This window comes from Electrona antarctica, assembly GCF_951216825.1.
Source record: "Electrona antarctica genome assembly, chromosome: 8".
NCBI lineage: Eukaryota > Metazoa > Chordata > Actinopteri > Myctophiformes > Myctophidae > Electrona > Electrona antarctica.
The window spans coordinates 28624861-28650094 of NC_136789.1; the positions used below are offsets into that span (position 1 = coordinate 28624861).

Genomic DNA, 25234 nt, shown 5'->3' on the forward strand with positions numbered 1-25234 from the left:
CTCTCCCACCTGCTTCTGTCTGATCTCTGTTCTTAGTAGAATAAATATTGATAATTCACTTCAAATGATTCCAAATATAAATTTAAATCTAATAATCAGTATTGTTGGTTTCCTCTGGCATAAAGGAAAGGAACAAGCTGACCTTGTGTGCAAAGATCTCAAATGTGGCACCGCTAAAGATGTTCCTGACCCTGGAAAAATGACCTCACCAGAGGGATTTAAATCCAACGGCAAGAGAATTCATTGTACAGGAACCAGGAATGAGGATCATCTGTGGCAGTGTGACCCTCAGCCTGCCAACTGTTCTAAACCTGCTTTCATCACATGTTCAGGTACGATTGGTTACCTCTGTGGTCTTCATCTCATGTTCAGGTACGATTGTTTACCTCAGTGGTCTTTGTAAAGTTGAACGAGTGGCCAAGGCTCCAAAAAGTGACAGAATCCAGCAATACCTTTTAGGGTGTTTTATTTCTCCCCGATACAGGTTATTCACAGTGGAAAGGCCTCGAACAAAACAAAACACTAAAGACTAACTTACGAAAAGACAACATAGAAAAACACTTGAAAACAAATTAGGGAAACAAACCCAGAACTTGAGAAACTGTGTAGGCTATAAACCCTGCAATGGCAGGCCCCCTAGCAGCTCTCCCTGGGTGTTACCTTCTGGTTGTCTCAAGCCAAACTGAACTAACTCACTGCCCCTAGCAGCTCTCCCTGGGTGTTACCTTCTGGTTGTCTCAAGCCAAACTGAACTAACTCACTGCCCCTGCAGCCTCCCTGGGTGTTACCTTCTGGTTGTCTCAAGCCAAACTGAACTAACTCACTGCCCCTAGCAGCTCTCCCTGGGTGTTACCTTCTGCTTGTCTCAAGCCAAACTGAACTAACTCACTGCCCCTAGCAGCTCTCCCTGGGTGTTACCTTCTGGTTGTCTCAAGCCAAACTGAACTAACTCACTGCCCCTGCAGCCTCCCTGGGTGTTACCTTCTGGTTGTCTCAAGCCAAACTGAACTAACTCACTGCCCCTAGCAGCTCTCCTTGGGTGTTACCTTCTGCTTGTCTCAAGCCAAACTGAACTAACTCACTGCCCCTAGCAGCTCTCCCTGGGTGTTACCTTCTGGTTGTCTCAAGCCAAACTGAACTCACTCACTGCCCCTGCAGCCTCCCTCTTATACTAGGCAAGACTATACCAAGGAACAGTTCTGTAATTGGTAACCCACTTAACTCAACATCTGGCTAACCATGGCCCATGAGTTAACTTACACAATTACCTACTTTAACTAAACCAATTCAAATACATTTCAGATACATTACACAACATCAAGATAAATAGAAAACATAACATAAGAGCTCTTGTAAACCAGACAGAAACCCCTCCTGCTCTATAGCACTTGGTACCTTCCTCCACTCAGTCAAGAGGATCACCTGTACTGCAGGAGAGCCAGGTGCCAACCAATCATAATTAAACCCAAATGACACCAAACGTATACTGTGACGATATTTGCAAAGTACATACTTGTTCTCTTTTACAATTCACTGTGAGCTACAATAATAAAAATATGCACTCATGTCCATTAACACAGTCTTCCAAGCCGGCCGGCAAAGTTAGGGCTGCAACTGTGTAATTTAGGTATGAGCATTGTTCTCCATCAATGTATGTTTATAGGGCACGGGTTGCCCTGTGACAGTCTTCATCACATGTTCAGGTACGATTGGTTACCTCTGTGGTCTTCAGCAATATTCTTATCAGCTGTGTCAGTATACATGCACGCATGCACACGCACGCAGATCCATGCAAATAATGGTAAATGGTGCATTTGTGTTATGTAGCACTATCCAAAGCAATTTAAATTGATTGTGAATTTCATTCGCACGCACGCACGCACACACGCACACACGCAGACACACACACACACACTGATGGTGGGGGGAACCATGCAAGGCAATTAGGGGTTCTTGCTCAGTCCAATAATTAAATGGCAGAGGTTGGACAAAATTGGATTATTTTGTTTCTCACCTGATTCTGACAGGACATTAGGTCTACTAGCCAGGATAAAGAATATACCCTAATCTGCTCACTGCAAATACCCTAAATTTGCCTTAATCCAAGATGCCACCATTGACAACCTATTATAAGGCAATATTTTCTAAATTTCATTATACTTTAAGTAGCATGTGACGTGTCAAACTAGGGGTTTTTCCAAATCCATTCCAAGCATTAGTTTTGCACAAAAAACACTCCTTGGGCTAAAAACGGCCATAGCCGTCATCACAAATGTGATGAGGTCAGCACATTTTGGGGACATTTGGGTAAGTGGCTATGGCCAAATTTAGTCCAAGGAGTGTTTTTCATGCAAAACTAATGCCTGGAATGGATTCAGAATCATGAAAACCCCCTAGTTTGACACGTCACATGCTACTTAAAGCATAATGAAATTTAGAAAATATTGCCTTATAATAGGTTATCAATAGGGCCATCTTGGATTAAGGCAAATTTAGGGTATTAGCTTTGAGCAGATTAGGGTATGTTTTTTTATCCTGGGTAGTAGACCTAATGTCCTGTCAGAATCAGTTGAGAAATAAAATTATCCAATTTTGTCCAACCTGAGAGGATCTTTTTACCTTATTTACTGGACAGGCATTATTCCGACACCCTACCCTACCCCAATCCCTAACCTAACCTACCAGAAACCTAACCTCACAGGGAAGCCACACATGTGGGGCGGCGGTGGCTCAGGGGTAGAGTGGCCGGATGGTAAACCGGGCTCCCCCAGGGTTAGTGTCGAAGTGTCCTTGAGCAAGACTCTGAACCCCTAATTAGATAGTGTCCTTGAGCAAGACTCTGAACCCCTAATTGCTCCCGATGTGCAGGTTGGTGCCTTGCATGGTCTCCGCCGCCATCGGTGTGTGAATGTGTGTGTGAATGGGTGAATGTAATATATGTAAAGCGCCTTGGATAAAGGCGCTATATATAAATGCACCATTTACCATTTACCATGTGTCTTAGCCGGCAACGCATGTCGGGAGCCACGGGCGAGTCTTAACCAGCGACGCACGTATTTGTGTTAAACAGATCATCCCATCTTCCGGCTGGTAGACGGGGATAACATCTGTTCTGGAAGCCTGGAGGTGGAGGATGGTGACATGTGGAACATCAGCTGTAATGGAAGCAGCACAATAAGTGCTGATATGATGTGCAAACAGCTGAGATGTGGAAGCAGTGTCACACAGCACTTTAACTGTGACAGGAATCAATCACTTCCATCCACACTGACATGTTCAGGTAGGATCATATTCATTTATCATGACCTGCTTGTTGACCCCAACCTCTAGTCATATAAATGCCATAAGATCTATTGATGGCAGTCTTTTTTTGGAATATAAAATGGTGCGTATTACATAATTAGTTTCAACGATAATTTGAAACAGATAAAACTGAGCATATGTATTAGATCTTTAAATGATCTTTTAACGTATCTTTTAACAGAGAGGATCAACATAACTCTCATGGACAATGGAAGTGTCAGTGATTGCTCTGGTACAGTTCATGTCGGTAGTTCTAAGGCTCTGCGGCCTGTGTGTGGCTCAGATTGGGACACAAAGGATGGAGAAGTGGTTTGTAGAGAGTTGGGCTGTGGCATGGTGAGATATCATTCTTTATGGTTAATATCTGACCAATCACTTATCTGTGTAAGACAGGCCTTACAGGCTCTTTTTAAGCTTTAAGCCCACAATTAGATTAATTATATTGTGTAATGGTGTTTCCAGTAACTATTATGTCTTTGCCTTAGTTCTATTTACATACCAATGTTATACTTTATATTGCAAAGGGAAACAATGTTAAAAATAAAAGTAACATACTGATTTCCTTCGGGATTTCCTTCGTCTGTCTGTCTGTCTGTCTGTCTGTCTGTCTGTCTGTCTGTCTGTCTGTCTGTCTGTCTAATGCATTCTTGCAGGTGTTTGAAACCAGCACCACAGTGACCACACACACTCAACAACATGGAATTCTGGACAACGTGAACTGCAATGGCACTGAGAAGTCACTGTGGCACTGCATGTCCAAGTACAATGACTCTGTCCCATGCACTTCCACTGCTCATGTCACCTGTGGAGGTAAGATAATCATGCATTATGTTTGGTATATTTTTGCAGGCGTTGGAGGAAGTCATTAGGTCATATAGCTCTGAACGAGGTCTCTGTTGTCTGTGTCTATCCTGAGCTGTCTCTCAAATCAATGGGCCTTTCAGTGCCAAATATCAGTAAGAGAACATGTTTTATTTCCTTCGGGGCCTGGTCTCAAACACACTCGGGGGTGTTTTATTTCCTGGTCTCAAACACACTCAGTGTTGGAAAACGAGCCATTTCCCCACAAGAACTGCATGGTTTCCTACATTTCATTTAATCTTTATTTATTTTATTGCATTTCATATGGTTTTACACTTAGACATACTGTATATGCATGTGATGTAGCTGAGGTTATTGACTGACACATTCATTGTTTAATTTCACTGTTAAAACTGTATTTGTATTTTTTGTTTTTAGATAAGATTGAAATGAGTTTGGATGGTTTTAAATGTGCCGGAGCTGTCCAATTCAACACGACCTCAAATGGAAGCAATTCAAAATACTATGTTTGTTCTGACAACTTTGGTAAGACACTGCCTGCATGCACTGATTTGTTTCTACTGTACAATATGTCCTTGAACTTAAATGTTCCCATTTGTCATCATACATTCCTGTTATGCTCTCATAATATAAGGTATTTAGCTGTAGTTTGAACAGCATTAATGATTCACTCTCCCACCTGTCTGATCTCTGTTCTTAGTTGAATACATATTGATAATTCACTTCAAATGATTCCAAATATAAATTAAAATCTAATAATCAGTATTGTTGGTTTCCTCTGGCATAAAGGAAAGGAACAAGCTGACCTCGTGTGCAAAGATCTCAAATGTGGCACCGCTAAAGATGTTCCTGCCCCTGGAAAAATGACCTCACCAGAGGGATTTAAATCCAACGGCACGAGAATTCATTGTACAGGAGCCGGGAATGAGGATCATCTGTGGCAGTGTGACCCTCAGCCTGCGAACTGTTCTAAACCTGCTTTCATCACATGTTCAGGTACGATTGGTTACCTCTGTGGTCTAAACCTGCTTTCATCACATGTTCAGGTACGATTGGTTACCTCTGTGGTCTAAACCTGCTTTCATCACATGTTCAGGTACGATTGGTTACCTATATATGTGGTCTTCAGCAATATTCGTATCAGCTGTGTCAGTAACACTTACACTAGGGTGCATCAACATATGCATTTGGAACCTTCTGTTCCTTTTTTTTCTTTCTCTTTTTCAGTATTCCAATTCATTTTGTTAGAACTTACAAAATATGTTTGCAATATATGGTGATTTAGAGGTGAAACCTTCATTTGCAAGGGGTTTTACCTTGCAATTTAGTTTTACCTTGCAATTTATCTAAATGAATATTACTGTCATCACCAACACATTGTGCATAATGCACTCAATTTCAACTTTCAACATAATGTTTATTTGGTAGGCAGTCATACAAACGCACGCACGCACGCACGCACGCACGCACGCACGCACGCACGCACGCACGCACGCACACACACACACACAGGTCAGTGGATGATGACATGTTCAAGTGTATTTGTGTTAAACAGATCATCCCATCTTCCGGCTGGTAGACGGGGATAACGTCTGTTCTGGAAACCTGGAGGTGGAGGATGGTGACATGTGGGACATCAGCTGTAATGGAAGCAGCACAATAAGTGCTGATATGATGTGCAAACAGCTGAGATGTGGAAGCAGTGTCACACAGCACTTTAACTGTGACAGGAATCAATCACTTCCATCCACACTGACATGTTCAGGTAGGATCATATTCATTTATCATGACCTGCTTGTTGACCCCGACCTCTAGTCATATAAATGCCATAAGATCTATTGATGGCAGTCTTTTTTTGGAATATAAAATGGTGCGTATTACATAATTAGTTTCAAAGATTATTTGAAACAGATAAAACTGAGCATATGTATTAGATCTTTAAATTATCTTTTAACGTATCTTTTAACAGAGAGGATCAACATAACTCTCATGGACAATGGAAGTGTCAGTGATTGCTCTGGTACAGTTCATGTCGGTAGTTCTAAGGCTCTGCGGCCTGTGTGTGGCTCAGATTGGGACAGAAAGGATGGAGAAGTGGTTTGTAGAGAGTTGGGCTGTGGCACGGTGAGATATCATTCTTTATTTAACAGTTAATACACTATATGACTGATACCTTATCTGTGGTACACAGACCTAACAGGACAACTGTGTACTCTTTAAGCCCACTAGTATTATTGTGTAAAGGCATGTCCTTCTCAAATGCATTCTTGCAGGTGATTGACACCAGCACCACCAGCACTCAACAACATGGAATTCTGGACAACGTGAACTGCAATGGCACTGAGAAGTCACTGTGGCACTGCATGGCCAAGTACAATGACTCTGTCCCATGCACTTCCACTGCTCATGTCACCTGTAAAAGTAAGATTTTAATGCATCATGTCATTATTGTATATTAGGATGTAACAATCAGCCTTTGCCTTGAAAGGAAAAGAGAACATAATCGACAGGTTGCTTATTATACTCACACAAAAACAACAATTGTTAATGGCAAATGAAATACACTTGAGATTTAAACAGGCTACTGTCCCTATCTCTCTCCCTACAAACAAAATAAATAAACAAACACGCAAATTAAGAATCAATTATTTCACAAGCCCCTCCCAACCCAATCAAGTTTCAGGTATAATTCAATGGTATTTCAGTATACAGCTCCATCTCAATGGTATTTCAGTATACAGCTCCATCTCAATGGTATTTCAGTATACAGCTCCATCTCAATGGTATTTCAGTAGGTATAGTTCCTTCGGTCCAAGCTAAACAGTGGTATTTCAGTAGGTATAGTTCCTTCGGTCCAAGCTAAACAGTATAACCACTAGATGTCACTACAGTAATACTGAACTGGTGCCTGGGAGATTCTCTCACCTGTTCACTACATGTTTGTTTGTCCCCCCTCTCCTCTGCACCACACGCTCTATTTGTAAAGTAGCGTGTGGTATCGAACACTCAATCAACCTGGCAATCAGACCCATTAATTTCCCCTCACATGAACTGGAAATGTTCATATTGACTTCAAAGTCACTTCACAGTTATCCACATGTACATATATCACACGTATACAACTAGAATTTCGCGGGCCTTTGGCCCGCTCATCCTAGCACCGCACGTGTGCTGTACTGTGCTGCTCTCCTCTGTACTGTACTGTACTGTAGTGTTCTTTGTATGAATATTTATTATTATTATTATTGTTATTGTGATTGTTGTGATTATTTGTGTTTAAGCTTCATGTGTGAAAGATTTAGTGAAGTGTGACTGGGTTCAGTGGGTTGTACTGTGCACTATGAGCAGTGTAGATGTTGCATGTACACTGTGCCCTGGCTCCCCCTAGTGACCATGTTTGATATGTGCAGTGGACACGGTGTGTTTCATAGACCCAGTTGATGGTATTCCGTGGATGTGGCAACCTGGCTGTGTGTTTACTTTCACTGTGGTGCAAAACGTGTGTGTTCTGTGTTGTGTTGTTGTGTTGTTGCAATGGGATATGAAAGCAGTCTGTGTTGTGTTGTTGCAATGGGATATGAAAGGTTGTGTTGTTGCCATGGGATATGAAAGGTTGTGTTGTTGCAATGGGATATGAAAGGTTGTGTTGTTGCAATGGGATATGAAAGGTTGTGTTGTTGCAATGGGATATGAAAGGTTGTGTTGTTGCAATGGGATATGAAAGCAGTCGAAAGCCAAGGAAAACAGGCAATTTGGGATGTTATGCATCCACATGTGGATAGAATAGGGATGCACCGAAAGGGAAATTCTTTTCCGAAACCGAATACCGAATATCCGAATATGATTCATATTATATATCTTTTTTCCTACCATTGCTGTCATGGCCGTATACCTTAAAGCTACCTGATTTATGGCAAAAGACATGATTATGGCAAAAATTAAACTTAAATAATAATCACTATTATGGGTCCATAAAACATTTATTCAGCTCTTTTGAATGCATTAATTGCATACACTATTCGGTGATATATTTTCTGCCTATTTGGGCCGAAACCGAATAGGCCGAAAATGCATTTTAGCCATTTTCTGCCGAATATTTTCTGCGGCCGAATATTCGGTGCATCACTAGTATACAATGACATGCATAGGTCAAGCAGATAAATATAATAATATAATGCTCATTTGACACAAGGACATCGTGCCATCTTATAAGGAGCATTACTAATTTTTGTATTACCCCCCCCACCCACCCCCTTTCAGAACCCAAGGTAGTGTTCCTGAAGAATGGAACGTCCTGTTCTGGCCTGGTAGCAGTGGAGCATGCTGGGAAGGACTACTGGCTCTCAGGAGCCAATGAGACGTGGAATCACACTGCTGACGTGGTGTGTCGCCAGATGCATTGTGGGAAGGCCACTGCCGTCACCCCGTTCCCTCATGTTCCTTCTGGAGAACCTGCAGAAGGAATGGAGAATGAAACTTGGAGTGAGTCCTACAACTGCTCCTCCACAGAGAGGTCACTGTTTGACTGTCCAAAGGTCAACACAACGTCATCCAATCAGAGCATTGCGTTGGTGGAGTGTTCAGGTAATGTGGTTTAAATGCTACTGCTGAGTATTTGTACCGAGACTACAGAGTCTGTAGTACAGACTACCGAAAACAAAGCAAATAAAAAACTGTATGTGAGCTCTTAGCTCTTCCTTCATGTTTAGATAACATTTGCTTGTCCTGTTTATCATTGTAGTTTTATTTCTCTCCCAAAATGTTCCAAATTACATATCCATGAATCCACAGAACATAGTTTGATGTCCTTGCTACTTGTGATTCCATTCCAACATGTATTTCAACAGGTACTATAAATGCAACCCTGACAGAGCAGTGTCGGGGGACAGTGCAGGTGTGCACCCATGCAGGCTGTGGGGGGGTGTGTGCACACACCTGGACGGATGCCAATTCTGACATGCTGTGTAAAGACCTGGGCTGTGGGCGTGGCTTCACCGGCATCGCCCAGGACAGCGAGGGGACAGTGACCATCCTGGCGATGTACCCGACCAAACACAGCACCAACCTGACTGGAAGCGTCATTGTGGAAAATGACAGAGACATTTACTGCAATGGCAAAACGACCGGTATTGTTTGCTCAGGTAAAAGATAACAAACATCCATACTACATTTAGAATATTATGTACAGATGTATCTGTTTGCAGCTTATTAAAAGCTATGTTGTTTTTGTCCACTTGTACTTAATTTGGATGCATTTCTTTGTTAAATTCACAGAATTGTCTATAATAATCTTAATTTCAATGGTAGTTGTGACATTATGTTAACAATGTCCTGCACATGCATAGGAAATAGTTTCAGATTTTTACAGTTTGATACTGTCTCCATGCAGCCAGTGTCAAGGCTGATTTCCAGGATTCCAGAGATCATTGTTCTGGGAATCTGAAGATACACTATCGAGGCAAACGTTATCCTGTCTGTAAAGAATACCTGAACAACTCTGATGTCAGAAACACCATCTGTAAGGATCTGCAATGTGGAGAGACTGGAGAGACTCTTGAATTCTTTGGACCGTTGCCACGAAGTAAAGTCGTGTCAGGACTGACAGACCATAATATTACTTTGCAGGAAGAAGGACATTGTTCTCTTGGTGGCCTCCAGTGTTCTGGTATGTCTAAAATATGCTGTTCTGATTCCAATTTATTTAACCAAGTATGCAATATTTAACCAAGTATCCAAGTAACCAATTTGTGAATGTGGAGTGTTGTAGGTTTTGATCTCTTGAACTGTTTTACCTGTGAAGGTTTGCCTCATGCAGATCTCCTTATGCATATCGTTGCTGTCGGGAGGAAACCTCATAACTCCATTTTTGAGGTTTTTGATATTTTGGCATAAATCAGTGCTATTGAACACCCTTTACGTCTGTGTGTTGTTTCGAAAATATTGAACCAATGGAAAGTCAGTAAAAAGTGATTTGGACAAAACCTCTTAACTCCATTGGACCCTCAAAATGTCTGCTAAAGCAACTAACTCCACCACCTCTCCCCCTCTCATGGAAGTAATTGACAATATATAAAGTCACCACACGAACTTTGATGAGGCTGTATTGCTTTGTTTTAAAAAATTCCTGAAAAATGTATATTTTTCATTTCCTGGAAAATGAATATTTTGGAGTTATGAGGTTTCCTCCCGACAGCAGAGATATGTTGGACATGTTGGTTAGACATACTGACAGTCCGACAGGCATTAGTCCGACAACACCTTCACTCCCGACATGCGTGGCAGGTTAAAACTCACCCGTGGCTCCAGACATGCACGGCAGGTTAAAACTCACCCGTGGCTCCAGTCATGCACGGCAGGTTAAAACTGACCTGTGGCTCCAGACATGCACGGCAGGTTAAAACTCACCCGTGGCTCCCGACATGTGCGGCAGGTTAAAACTGACCTGTGGCTCCAGACATACACGGCAGGTTAAAAGTGACCCGTGGCTCCAGACATGCACGGCAGGTTAAAACTGACCCGTGGCTCCAGACATGCACGGCAGGTTAAAACTCACCCGTGGCTCCCGACATGTGCGGCAGGTTAAAACTGACCCGTGGCTCCAGACATGCGCGGCAGGTTAAAACTCACCCGTGCCTTCCTGTGAGGTTAGGTTTAGGGTTTGGGTTTTGGGGTATAGGGTGTCAGTCTAATGCCTGTCGGACTGCTAGTACGTCGGACCAAACACAGTGCACCTTATGTCTAACCTGTTGCTTTATTATGTCTAAACTACAGTACCTGTTGCTTTATTATTATGTCTAAACTACAGTACCTGTTGCTTTATTATGTCTAAACTACTGTACCTGTTTCTTTCATGTGTCCTTTCTGTTTTCTACTTCATCTCCCTCCCTCCCTCCTCTCTCTCTCTCTCTCTCTCTCTCTCTCTCTCTCTCTCTCTCTCTCCCTCCCTCCTATCTCTCTCTCTCTCTCTCTGCCCCCCCCCCCCCCCCCTTACTTTCCTGAAAACAACAAATGATGGAGCTTGCACAAAAATAATCACCCTCTGATTTACACCTGTAACCTGTGACGTGACAATAAAATAGATTTTTGATTCAAATGTATTCTTGTCAATATTATAGTATTGTTTCTTGTTTTTCATGAGCTCTGCTCTGTCCATGCTACTTCTGCTACTTCTCTTCTCAGACTGGCAGAAGATGCGACTACAACGTTCAGAAGATCCTGGAAGAGCCTCTGGAGGAGATGTGTTCGTTCACAGTGAGAATGGCTCCAGGATGCTCTCTAACCACGGCTGGACAGAGACAGAGGGAGACAAGCTGTGTGCTGATCTCAACCTCGGAGGATATAAAAACCATGCAGCATCAGCAGGTTCTTCTGATGTGTGGGAGAAGAGCTTCAACTGTACTGGTGTTAAGAAACCAAAGACCATCTGGGACTGTAAGCGTGACAAGAGCCCCCCCGGGAGCCAAGGACTCCATCTCCAATGCAAAGGTAATACCAGTTATTACTACACAGTCAAATACAAAAATACACCTGAATTAGTCTATTAATTTTTACACATTCAGATATGAACGCACGCACGCACACACACACACACACACACACACACACACACACACACACACACACACACACACACACACACACACACACACACATTTTGCAAAGCAATATATGTTAATGACATGTAGAAGACATGGGGGTCTTTATGTGTGTAATATGTGGTTTTAGATATTTTAGATTTTAGCAGTGAGCCCATGCAGTGTCTGATGTCAAAGCATTATGGGAACTGTAGTCCAGGAAGGAAGTGAGCCCAGTGTCCATGACATCAGAGATACTGCATGGGCTCACTGCTGAAATCTAAAATATCTAAAACCACATATTACACACATAAAGTGTTCTAAATCATCTAAACGTCATTAACATATTTGTTTTGCAAAAAGGGTGAAGTGTCCCTTTAACTAGTTGAGGGTTGATGGTTATTTAGGCCCCATCAGCCTCAAAGATATTTAAAGTATTTTATGTATTTATTTGACAGGGACAATGCTCATTAATCAACATTTACATGGATGTTTTCACATCCATGTAAATGGGCCAGAGTTAGCCATAAGCTAATTTACATCTGTAGTCCCTGATTTGATCGACATCTCAATGTGACTCCAGATAACACATTATTTCAGACGCATCAGATATTTGTTGTTGGATATGGGGTTTTGTCTGTTTGTTTTTTTCTTTGTTGATGTGTGTATATTTTATTTCTGTTTTCCCAGCAAACCATGTGGTTAGACTGGGCGGCCCCTCATCAGAGAGATGCTATGGTATGGTGTTAATCAATAACGACTGGGTGTGCAGCAACCACTGGGACCTCAAACACTCACAGATAGTTTGCCAAGAGGTGGGCTGTGGTGATGCCATCCACTTCAACACACCTTACATTGGGTATTCATATGGGCGCCACGTCCGTTGCAGCGGCTCTGACTCCACACTGGGACACTGTGAGACGTCAGAGAGGGTCCAGTGTGATGATGGTGACCGGGTGGTGGTTGTCTACTGTAGAGGTGAATGTTGTTGATTACAGTCACTCTTCTGGTAGATATAATAATATAATAATATAGTACACACTCCTTACTGGTGTTTATCACTGTATATTTGCAATGAAATGATGTCTGCATTTAACCATCCATAGTAACAGTGCAGGTATTAATACATGTAAGCATAGTAACAGTGATATCAACACATTTAACCATCCTAACTATCAGGAACAGTGAGCGCTGAGGGCAGCGTCTCAGAGAGCAGTGAGGGGTTAAATTAAATTAATGTCAGAGTTTCCCTACACGTGTTACTGAACAAACACTTTATAGCAATTGTTACTACTTCCTCCAAATGTTTTAACATTTTAACACTTTTTTTAACCAAAGCATATTACTTACACCTAATTAATGGATCAATCAGTGAGTCAGTCAATCAATCAATCAAAAGTTATTTCCTAGTTCCCAGACATAATGTGCTGATATTGTGACATCATCCTGATTTCCATCTGACCCTTTTCAGAACCCAAGGTAGTGTTCCTGAAGAATGGAACGTCCTGTTCTGGCCTGGTAGCAGTGGAGCATGCTGGGAAGGACTACTGGCTCTCAGGAGCCAATGAGACGTGGAATCACACTGCTGACGTGGTGTGTCGCCAGATGCATTGTGGGAAGGCCACTGCCGTCACCCCGTTCCCTCATGTTCCTTCTGGAGAACCTGCAGAAGGAATGGAGAATGAAACTTGGAGTGAGTCCTACAACTGCTCCTCCACAGAGAGGTCACTGTTTGACTGCCCAAAGGTCAACACAGCGCCATCCAATCAGAGCATTGCGTTGGTGGAGTGTTCAGGTAATGTGGTTTAAATGCTGCGGCTGGGTTTGTTGTTTAACGAAAATAACCTTAAAAAAAAAGCTAAAAAATAAGAAAAACGTTTGTTTCTGATTGAAGTGATGTGAGCTCTTATATCTCTCTCATCATGTTTAGATCACATGACAGGGATAGACATTATAAATGGCCCGCTGGCCCATAAGTACTCTTTAGACCATATTTAGACCAGTGTGGGTCACAAACCTTTCTTCTCAAGACCCAAAAGTCAGATTAGACGTTTGCCCGCGAAAAATCTATAATTTCCATAAATAAATGTAGTATAATAATAGCCGATCTACGAGCTCACAACGCGGCACGGACGGACGGTCGAAAAAAAAAGTTTTCTAAATCATGACAATTTTCGGAAAGATTTGAGGCACATTTTAACGATTTTTCAAAAATAGCAGATCTACAAGTTCATAGCGCGCCACTCGGTGGCGCGCTATGAGCTTGTAGATCTGCTATTTTTCAATAGCTAAATTATAACAATGTTTAAAACACCAAAAGGGGTTCCCGCCCCATTGTGTCTCAATGGATTAAGGAAAGCAAGCCCTAACCCCAACACCTAATTAAGTTGTCACATCATTTCCCTGATGTTTTGGTTAATGTTCGTATGTGATCCCATCATTATGGGGGTCAAATCTGTTATTTGCCCATTCAAAAATAATGTTCTGGGCCAGTGATCTTAAAAAGTGGTACATTTCTCTTAACCCTTTTGGTGTTTTAAGCATTATGTTTTACTTTAGCTATTGAAAAATAGCAGATCTACAAGCTCATAGCGTGGCGCCGAGTGCCGCACTATGAGCTTGTAGATCTGCTATTTTTTGAAAAATCGTGAAAATGTGGCGCAAATCTTCGAATATATATTCTTTCAGAGTGAACGTTTTAAACTCAAATCTTTGCTTCTGTGGAGGGGGGGGGGGGGGGGTCCTTGGAACTACATATTTTCAGATAGGGGTCGGTGGCCCATGATTTTGGGGTCTTTGACATGAAAATGTTTGAGCACCACTGACATAGAAACATGGGTTTTTCAGAAAACTGTCAGGATTTAGAAGACATTTGTAGAATCGTCCTCAGGTCTAAATGGGTTAAAGGGATATTTCACTTTAAAAAACACTTTTGGTTTGATTGAAGTGATGTGAGAAACACTTTTGGTCATTTTATCATCTACTCAGGCTTATGTGAACACCCCGGACAGTTTTTAAGTTGCTTGATTCAGTAATTTGATATTTGATATTCATTTTAGCTGCCCTGCCCCCTTCCTATAACAAACCCATTATAACGTCAAACTCCATCTTAACCATGACCATGGTGACTGATATTACCTTTCTAATACATGAGGGGGCATGTATTTTTAATAATTGTTTTGGAAAATGTGGCAGACTCTGCTACGCAACGGAGGAGACTAAAGAATGAAAAAAAAAAAAAATGAAAACAGTAAATGAAAAACCGTGGCCCCCTCACGTACTAGAAGGACGGTATCAGTCAACAGAAACAACGTTGGGTATTTTCGATTAATGGTTAAAATAAGAGTTTGAAGTTACAACTTAAAAACCGTCTGGGGTATTCACATGAGCCTGCGTAGATGAAAAAACAACCAAAAGTTTTTTTTTTTTAAAGTGAAATATCCCTTTAACGTCTACCCCTGCATTAGATGTTCCTGTTTGTCATCGTGCCAAAACATCCACAATGCCATCCAGTAATCCACAGAACATGGTTTGGTAACACTGTCTGTCATGATGTCCTTGCTACTTGTGATTCCATTCCAACATGTTGCATTTCAACAGGTACTATAAATGCAACCCTGACAGAGCAGTGTCGGGGGACAGTGCAGGTGTGCACCCATGCAGGCTGTGGGGGGGTGTGTGCACACACCTGGACGGATGCCAATTCTGACATGCTGTGTAAAGACCTGGGCTGTGGGCGTGGCTTCACCGGCATCACCCAGGACAACGAGGGGAAAGTGACCATCCTGGCGATGTACCCGACCAAACACAGCACCAACCTGACTGGAGGCGTTGTTTCCATTTTGGAAAATAAAGCTGTATTGATCGATTATAGACATTCCACGCCCTGCTCCAACAAACCGGCCGTCGTGGTTTGCTCGGGTAAAGTATTCTATGAAGAAATACCCACACTACATTTAGAATATGTACAGAGTTTTTGAGTGGTGCAACCACTCCAAGGAACAGCAATGTCCTCCATCTATGTCCCTATGTCCGTCCCTATGTTTAGAGTACCAACAGGGGGTGCTGTTGCACCACTCACTTCAGTCTGATTTTTATTTAGCAGATTGTTTAAAGCTATGTTTTTATTTTTATCCACTTGTACTTCACACCTTCATAATGACCGTTACCACTGTACTTAAAGGACCACTTCACCACTTTTCAATCTACCTTCATATAATTGATCCTCACTAATGATCATGATAAACCATTTTTTCTATTCCTGAAAAGTTGCAATGCGATAATGGAAGCCATCGTTCTCACGATAATACAAATCTAAATATATATATATATATATATATATATATATATATATATATATATATATATATATATATTTTTGTCACTGGTAGACGGGTTTCTGAACGGCCCACAGCCCACCTAGTGGTGAAGTGGTCCTTTAACCCTAACACTGCATAAAAACATATTATGTTGTTTATGATTATTTCTTTAAATAATTTCATAATCAATACTGTCTCCATGCAGCCAGTGTCAAGGCTGATTTCCAGGATTCCAGAGATCATTGTTCTGGGAATCTGAAGATACACTATCGAGGCAAACGTTATCCTGTCTGTAAAGAATACCTGAACAACTCTGATGTCAGAAACACCATCTGTAAGGATCTGCAATGTGGAGAGACTGGAGAGACTCTTGAATTCTTTGGACCGTTGCCACAAAGTAAAGTCGTGTCAGGACTGACAGACCATAATATTACTTTGCAGGAAGAAGGACATTGTTCTCTTGGTGGCCTCCAGTGTTCTGGTATGTCTAAAATATGCTGTTCTGATTCCAATTTATGTACATTTATGTAAAACATGTTGTTGTGATTTTATGATCTTTTCTTGAATATTTCTTGTTTTTCATGAGCTCTGCTCTGTCCCTGCTACTTCTGCTACTTCTCTTCTCAGACTGGCAGAAGATGCGACTACAACGTTCAGAAGATCCTGGAAGAGCCTCTGGAGGAGATGTGTTCGTTCACAGTGAGAATAGCTCCAGGATGCTCTCTAACCACGGCTGGACAGAGACGGAGGGAAACAAGCTGTGTGCTGATCTCAACCTCGGAGGATATAAAAACCATACAGCATCAGCAGGTTCTTCTGATGTGTGGGAGAAGAGCTTCAACTGTACTGGTGTTATGAAACCAAAGACCATCTGGGACTGTAAGCGTGACAAGAGACCCTCCGGGAGCCAAGGACTCCATCTCCAATGCAAAGGTAATACCAGTTATTACAACCCAATCGCCAGAGGAAAACCTGTCACTGTACAATTTTACAGAAACATTTACCATTAGACCCCAAAATGTTATAACGTTGCATTACAACATTTAGGTTTATGGTTAGGTTTAAGGTTAATTTTAGGATTGGGTTTAGGTTTAGGATTGGTTAGTATTCCAAATTAAAGCGAGGATTGGCCTCAGCATGGTCTGCATTTATAGGCATGTTCAAGTGCAACATTTTGAGGGGATTACAAATGTGTGCACAATGTACAGTGACAAGGTTTTCTCTGGCTATTATTATTATTATTATTATCATACATTCACATTCTAAATTCACACAGGATTGTACAACCATTGAATATAAAGAAGACTGATCAATGTTGAAATGAGGAAAATAACAGTCTCCTCTTTCTATTGTCTTCATATGAACGAGTTGAACATTATTGGATGAGGGTTACTTAGCTCTTATCAGTCACAGTCCTGCATGTGTTTGCTTTTTTCATTTACATTTTGGTGGATTTGTTGAGATTTGATGCATGTTTTCCCAGAATCCCCCGTGGCTGCGCTGTCGGGGAATTGCTCTGGCGAGGTGAAGATGGACGGCGTGGGCGTGTGCAGCGACCACTGGGACAACAGACACTCACAGGTAGTCTGCCAGGAGCTGGGCTGTAGCAACGCCTTCCACTTCAACACGCATGGAGGAAGTGGCTCGGATGTTTACCACGTCCGTTGCCTCGGCTTTGAGTCCAACCTTGGACACTGTGAGACGGTCAGGGGCCGCTGTGATGGTGACCTGGTGTCTGTCTACTGTACAGGTGAATGTGTGTGATGACTGTCACTGTTCTGACAGCTTAGATAAAGATCTGCAGAGGAACAAGCGTCTGTTTGAGTAGAGTAGATACTGTATGATTCTTTTAGGCGCTTTGAGTCTGTACGTTTGCATTTTCTACAAAAACTGTATCGAGGAATTACTCTTTGTTTTAGTTGTATTTATTTTCATTTGACACATCAGTGGATTTCAGGGCGTGGATAATCTGCCTTGTTTCGCTGTACCCTCCACTCAAACCGTTTCTAAACGATGTTTAATTGTAACTTGTTGTACAGGTGAATAAAGCAGGTGTTTATTGTAACTTGTTCTACAGGTGACTAAAGCAGGTGTTTATTGTAACTTGTTCTACAGGTGACTAAAGCAGGTGTTTATTGTAACTTGTTCTACATGTGACTAAAGCAGGTGTTTATTGTAACTTGTTCTACAGGTGACTAAAGCAGGTGTTTATTGTAACTTGTTCTACATGTGACTAAAGCAGGTGTTTATTGTAACTTGTTGTACAGGTGACTAAAGCAGGTGTTTATTGTAACTTGTTCTACATGTGACTAAAGCAGGTGTTTATTGTAACTTGTTCTACATGTGACTAAAGCAGGTGTTTATTGTAACTTGTTGTACAGGTGACTAAAGCAGGTGTTTATTGTAACTTGTTCTACAGGTGGCATTGAGTTAAACACCACAGAGAAGTGCGGAGGAACACTTCAGGTCCAGCATGGAGATCAGTCGGAGCATCATGTGTGTCCCCTAAACCTAACGAAGCATTTCAAGAACCTGGTGTGCAAGCAGCTCGGATGTGGAGACGCCAGGGAGGACTTTAAGACAGACCTGAATCACACAGAGGAGGTAGAACACTGTTCACTCTTTGTTTTATTAAGAAGGGGAGGAATTCCTCAGAGTTATGTATATAATGCTTTTATTAAGTACTCAAAGTCGCTTCACTTGTCTTTTGGACACTTTTAGACAAGTTTTGATTTCGATTTTAGGACCTGGAAACGACCCTGGATTGTACGGACAATCAGTTGGACATCAGAGATTGTGTCAGCGTGCAGTCCTGCAAGAATGTCACACCAGCTGAAATCTATTGTGACGGTACCTATGGTGGTGTCTAGTATTTAATAGTGAATGATAGCTTGGTCGTTCTATGCCAAGTTGCGGTGGTGAGAATGCACTCTCCTGGTTAAAATATACCTCATACCAAACCTGCTTTCATATAAATAGAACACAAACAATATTAATCATATCAAACTACATTTGTAATTTTCCCTTGATATTCAATTGCTATTTTATCTAACTAGGATTAGTTCACCCAAAAAAATACTTATTTCCTACAAATTACACACCCCATGAAGCCTTGAATTCATTTATTACACGAATGAAGCCTTAAGGCTTGTAGATCGGCTGTTTTCCCTGCTATGTGTCATATTTATATAAGGCTGGAAGTCGATAAGATCTTGCGCTTTATAATCTATCGTTGAATGTTGGCTAAAATCCAGACTCTGAGTTCCATGTGGTTGATCACCTGATTTCAGCTCCTCCCAGTCCTCCTCCCATTAGTAGGACCTGGACCGCCACTGTGCTTGTGGTTCTAACCATGGTTGTCATCTGCCTCTTCCTGGGAAAACTCTTCAGTGTTTACTGTGAGTAACTTCATATTATAATAGAGTCTCTGGGAAAACTCTTCAGTACTGTTTACTGTGAGTAACTTCATATTATAATAGAGTCTCTGGGAAAACTCTTCAGTGTTTACTGTGAGTAACTTCATATTATAAATTAATAGAGTCTTTGGGAAAACTCTTCAGTGTTTACTGTGAGTAACTTCATATTATAATAGAGTCTCTGGGAAAACTCTTCAGTGTTTACTGTGAGTAACTTCACATTATAATAGAGTCTCTGGGAAAACTGTTCAGTGTTTACTGTGAGTAACTTCATATTATAATAGAGTCTCTGGGAAAACTGTTCACTGTTTACTGTGAGTAACTTCATATTATAATAGAGTCTCTGGGAAAACTGTTCACTGTTTACTGTGAGTAACTTCATATTATAATAGAGTCTATGGGAAAACTGTTCACTGTTTACTGTACTTCATATTATAATAGAGTCTCTGGGAAAACTCTTCAGTGTTTACTGTGAGTAACTTCATATTATAATAGTCTCTGGGAAAACTCTTCAGTGTTTACTGTGAGTAACTTATATATATATATATTTAGCCACTTGTTCGAATGCCTCCCTTGTCAAAAATAGCTAAAACGAAAGAAAGCAGCATTTTGCACAAGTTCTTTAACCAGTAATTTTAATGTAGATGCATCAGTGCTGCTGTCTGGTCACAAGAGGGCAGTATTTGGACATTCTAGTATCACCATGTCGGCCCATAGTCAGCCTAAGGCCTCACTCAGACCTTTACTGCATTGCTGTATGCTTGTTGGATGAATGTTGTGTAGTGTCATGGCCGCCCCAATGCATTTCCAATGGAAGTCACATGGTTTGTAGTCCACATTTTGGACTACAAGCTGTTGTATGGCTTTCGGCTGTGTTTCGACTGCGCCCCTCCCCCTCATACAACACAAATGTTGTGTCAAACCATGTGACTCCCATTGGAAATGCATTGGGGCGGCCATGACACTACACAACATTCATCCAACAAGCATACAGCAATGCAGTAAAGGTCTGAGTGAGGCCTTAGTGTTAAGTTAGTCCTCCAATAGAAACCAACATTAACATTTCATTTACATATTTAATTAATTTACATATTTAATGAACACAATTTGAACACAACGGTGAAAAGACAGAAACATTATTTCACTATCAAGTGAAATGTTCACAGTGATTGTTCCACTTGTAACCTGTAACATAACCTGCTTTATTTGTATTTTTATTTTACATTCTTGCACCAGTATAACTTTACTAACTCTAAGAGTGTTCTTATGCAGTAAACAGACCTTCACCAGTATAACTTTACTAACTCTAAGAGTGTTCTTATGCAGTAAACAGACCTTCACCAGTATAACTTTACTAACTCTAAGAGTGTTCTTATGCAGTACAACCCAGATTCGGCACAAACAAGGGACTAAATTCTTTTCGCTCCTATGCCACCAAAATGTGGAACGCCCTACCAACTGTCATTAAGACATGCGAATCCCTTGACTCCTTCAAAACCGCTCTCAAAGGGCACCTACGGATGGCTGCAATTCGAAACTGGCCCCCGTAAAATCTGAATCCCCCCCACCCCCCACCCCTTTTTTCCCCTCACTGTATATATTTCTTTTCCCTTTTTACCTCCTTTTTGATGAATTCCTGTTCTGTCTATAGAAGTGTCTATTTGTACGTCTCTAAATGTTTTGATGATTTGAACATGGTGGACCCTATTGGAAACAAGTGTAATGCTTAATTGGGTCGTCCACTCACAGTTAACAGCCTTTGTATTGAGTTTGTGCTTGAAATGTACTGTAATTCTGCAAACTGTTAATAAATTCTTCAATCAATCAATCAAAGTAAACAGACCTTCACCAGTATAACTTTACTAACTCTAAGAGTGTTCTTATGCAGTAAACAGACCTTCACAGAAATACCAAGTGAATGAGGATGAGGAAGAGCCCGAGAATGGAGATGTTGAGCACCAGGAGAATGGAGATGCTGAGCACCAGGAGAATGGAGACGCTGAGCACGAGGAGAATGGAGATGCTGAGCACCAGGAGAATGGAGATGCTGAATACGAGGAGATTGGCAGCTCTGCACTTTGCTCTGCAATGCTCTGCTTTCATTGGCAGACTAAAAATGAAAGCACAGCATCGGCTCTTCCTGGTGAGTGATATGTGACCAGATTTGACTGAGGGACTGCCATTGGATTATTTTTTTTTAATTTTAGTTTTTTCATGTCATATGAAAGCAGGGAATCATAGAGTAGCTTCAAATTGACATATTGGTTGTTCAGTCTGACCCACCAGTTTTGAAGATATGGCTTATAGAGTAATTCATGTCTTGCAGAGAAACAGCGAGTTGAGAAAACAGGCTTGAAAGGTTCACTTCTGTGGACTCTAACCTGACTCTGCCAGATTGCGGCAGTATTGAGTTCACAAAGTTCCCTCCTCCTGCCTGCATCTGGGCTCTCTCAAGCAGAAACGATGAACCCGGAAGCAGCGGGACAAAAAGCTGATATTATTAGGTTTACATGTGCGCTGTGGCAGCGCTTCAATATGTCATAAGTCTCGTGTTAATCCCGCCTATAGCGGCATCATGGTTTGACCACCACTGACATGGAAACATAGGTTTTTCAGACAACTGTTAGGATTTAGATTCTGATTTCAGGTCTCTTCATGTAGTTAAGTACCAAAAGTAAAAGTACTCATTATGCAGGATGCTCCATTTCATGTTTTTAAATCATAATGTATGTCATATAGGCTTGTAGAACGGCTATTTTCATCATTACGACGTCATCAAGGCCCGCCAAAATACATTTTATTCAACTAAATTAACTGTAGATTTAGTCGACTGAAATCTTATAATATTTAGTCGACTAAACTAGACTAACACTAAGACATTCCAGGTGACTCAAATGTGACTAAAACTAAATTAAAACTATTCAAGAGACTATAGGGCTCCATTTTCGTCACCGCTAAACCCCTTATCCCTAAACTTCTTTGCCTTTTTGTTCTTTTTTTACTATTTTGAAAAACATTTTTGAATAGTTCAACTAGCCAATCTACATTAACACATTATGAGCTTGTAGACTGGCCATTTTAACTATTCAAAAATGTTTTGCAAAATACATAGTAAAAAAAAAGGCAAAGAAGTTTAGGGATATGGGGTTTAGCGGTGCCGAAAATCGAGCCCATATGACTAAAACTAAAATCAAAATATGCTGCCAAAAACAACGCTACGAGCTTGTAGTATTTTTCAACAGCTAAAGTATAACATAATGATTAAAACACCAAAAGGGGTTCCCGCCCCGAATGGGTTAAGAACATTTTGTATTCTGTCCAGTTACTTGTAACGGAGTATTTCTATACATCGCAGTATTGATACCTTTACTGAAGTACAAAAAAACCCTGTAGATTTAGTCGACTAAAAGGTGTTTTGGCGGGCCTTGATGCCGTCATAATGGCTGATTGTACACTTGCTGAAAATAGACGATGTACAAGCTCACAACGCATTGTGAGCTTGCGTTGTGAGCTATTTTCAGCATGCAACCAAGTGTAAAATGACTTATAGTGGATCTCTTGTCCACTAGTCCCTTCCTAACATTTCAGTCTAGTTTTAATTTGTTGAAGAAATTGTCAATATTAGTTTTAGTCAACATAGCTTAGTTTTCATTTTAGTTTCCATGTAGTTTTCGTCAGTGGAAAAAGGTAGTCGACGAAAAGAGTATTTTATTTTTTCCATCACTGTGTTGTTTTAGTTGGAGTCAGAGCAGCGGCTCTGAGACGAATCCAGAGAGGAATATCTTTCTCCTCCTCTTCCTCCTCCTCCTCTGATGATGAAGAGAGCATCGTCCACATTAAGCCACGTTACATCAACACTCAACCTGCAGGAAAGTTTGGATTCACTGTTAAACTTGTGGAAGATGTTCCTAAAGTCACATTGTCTAAATAACGTGTGTGTGTGTGTGTGTGTGTGTGTGTGTGTGTGTGTGTGTGTGTGTGTGTGTGTGTGTGTGTGTGTGTGCGTGTGTGTGTGTCTCTCTACAGATAGTGTGATCTATGAGGTGGAAGACCCAGAGGAGGTCTATGATGACGTGGACACAGATCCTGACAGACTGGGTATGGATCCTATTATTTCTTTAACATAAGGACAGTTTACATGTTGAATGAACTACAGTGAGGTACAAACATGACAGGCTGCATAAGGCTGACCTTATAGTACACAGTGATGAAAGCAACACAGCTGCATTCTAATTGTATTCTATTGTGTGTGCGTGTGTGTGCGTGCGTGTGTGCATGTGTGTCCGCGTGCATGTGTGCACGTACAGACAGCGTGATCTGTGAGGTGGAGCATCCACAGTACGACAACGTGGACACAGGAAGTGACATCGCAGAGACGACAGTGTGAGGTCATCATCGTCAGGCAGATTTTATTTTTGAAACAAGATTTCGATGTTATTTTTTTATTTGGATTTGTATTAACGCGAGAGGACAATGGCTTCCATTCCGTTATAGAGGACAATGGCTTCCATTCCGTTATAGAGGACAATGGCTTCCATTCCGTTATAGAGGACAATGGCTTCCATTCCGTTATAGAGGACAATGGCTTCCATTCCGTTATAGCATGCTAACATTCCAGGAATAGAACGCCTGCCGTTTCTACTATTCATTCTTATAATTCATTGGATACAAATTTGATTGTGTCATTTGGATGTATGATGACTATTGACGTTTGATGACTCCTGTTGCATTTTTGAGTGGTGCAACCACTGCCTTACGGAGCTATGTGTGTGTGTGTGTGGCTGGGTGGGTATGAGCACGAAAACAGAATGGTTGTTTTTCACCACCTGTGCGCAATGTAACACACACACACGTACATATTAACTGTATATATATTTTACAGCAAATATAGCTGGCTTTCACTGGCTTTTTATAGATGTTAGATTACTGTTTAGTGGTACTTGATGCCTGTTGTGTATGATTTTAAACTTAGATTAGTGTTTTATGACTTTTATATGATAATGTTAAAGCTAGATTACTGTTTAGTTTTATACTTTTATATGATGATAAAGCAAGATTGCTGTTACTTGATGCCTGTTGTATGAATTTAAAGTTAGTGTGCTGTTTAGTGTTATGACTTGTATAACTTTGTGAGACATAATATGCTAAAAGGTTGTTAAAAGTTAGTTAAAGTTAGTTTAGGATACTTTGGATTAGTTTTTTTCAACCTTAAAGTAGTATACACATTATGCATTATAATCACATGCTATCATTGTAATAATGATCTATATTTGTATTTGCAGTTTTGGTGTGCTATTTCATTAACCACTATAGAGTTATTCCTCTGCTGTATATCCTGTGTTCACAGAAATAAGGCCTTATTGCTGTTTATATTTCTTGCAAAAAAAAAGTTAAATTGACCATTTGTGTTTAATCAACATTTTTTGAATGAACATAATAAAATCACACCCGTGTGAACTGAGTGGTGCAACTCCCCTCTCCCCCTGCGTGCCTTCACAACGCTCGGCACGGCGACTCGCTCGGCTAGCGCCTTGCTCGGCGGTGCCTCACGTAGCTCATGGCCACCAGACACGGCGCGCCTCCGTCAGGACATCAGTGATAATGACAATGCTACAATCGCAGATAATGACATACTGAACTCAAACTTGCTGATAACGGATGATTTCGCCGATTATATGGGGTGATACCAGTCGAATGGGGTGCATTAGCAGGCAACTGTGCAGCATTATCTCTGTCTCTCTGTCTGGCACAACAGCGCCACTTTTGGTACTCATTGGTACTGCAGTCACATACATACATA

The 25234-nt window shown here is 41.2% G+C and overlaps 1 protein-coding gene across 1 annotated transcript; it reads left to right on the forward strand.

Moving 5' to 3' along the window:
* Window positions 1-199: 199 nt before the first annotated feature.
* LOC306928695 (scavenger receptor cysteine-rich type 1 protein M130-like) lies at window positions 200-24885 on the forward strand (the record flags this gene model as incomplete). The annotated part of the gene is made up of 22 exons (XM_079508965.1): window positions 200-332; window positions 3071-3157; window positions 5681-5890; window positions 6095-6249; window positions 6399-6546; window positions 8386-8709; window positions 8973-9266; window positions 9515-9790; window positions 11305-11610; window positions 12390-12677; window positions 13171-13494; window positions 15300-15620; window positions 16224-16499; window positions 16646-16951; window positions 17502-17768; window positions 18438-18622; window positions 18763-18868; window positions 19309-19416; window positions 21323-21577; window positions 23172-23307; window positions 23465-23532; window positions 23742-24885. The coding sequence occupies 22 exons, from the start codon at window positions 200-202 to the stop codon at window positions 23819-23821; spliced, it is 4653 nt and encodes a 1550-aa protein (XP_079365091.1). The 3' UTR covers window positions 23822-24885.
* Between the last annotated feature and the right edge of the window lie 349 nt (window positions 24886-25234).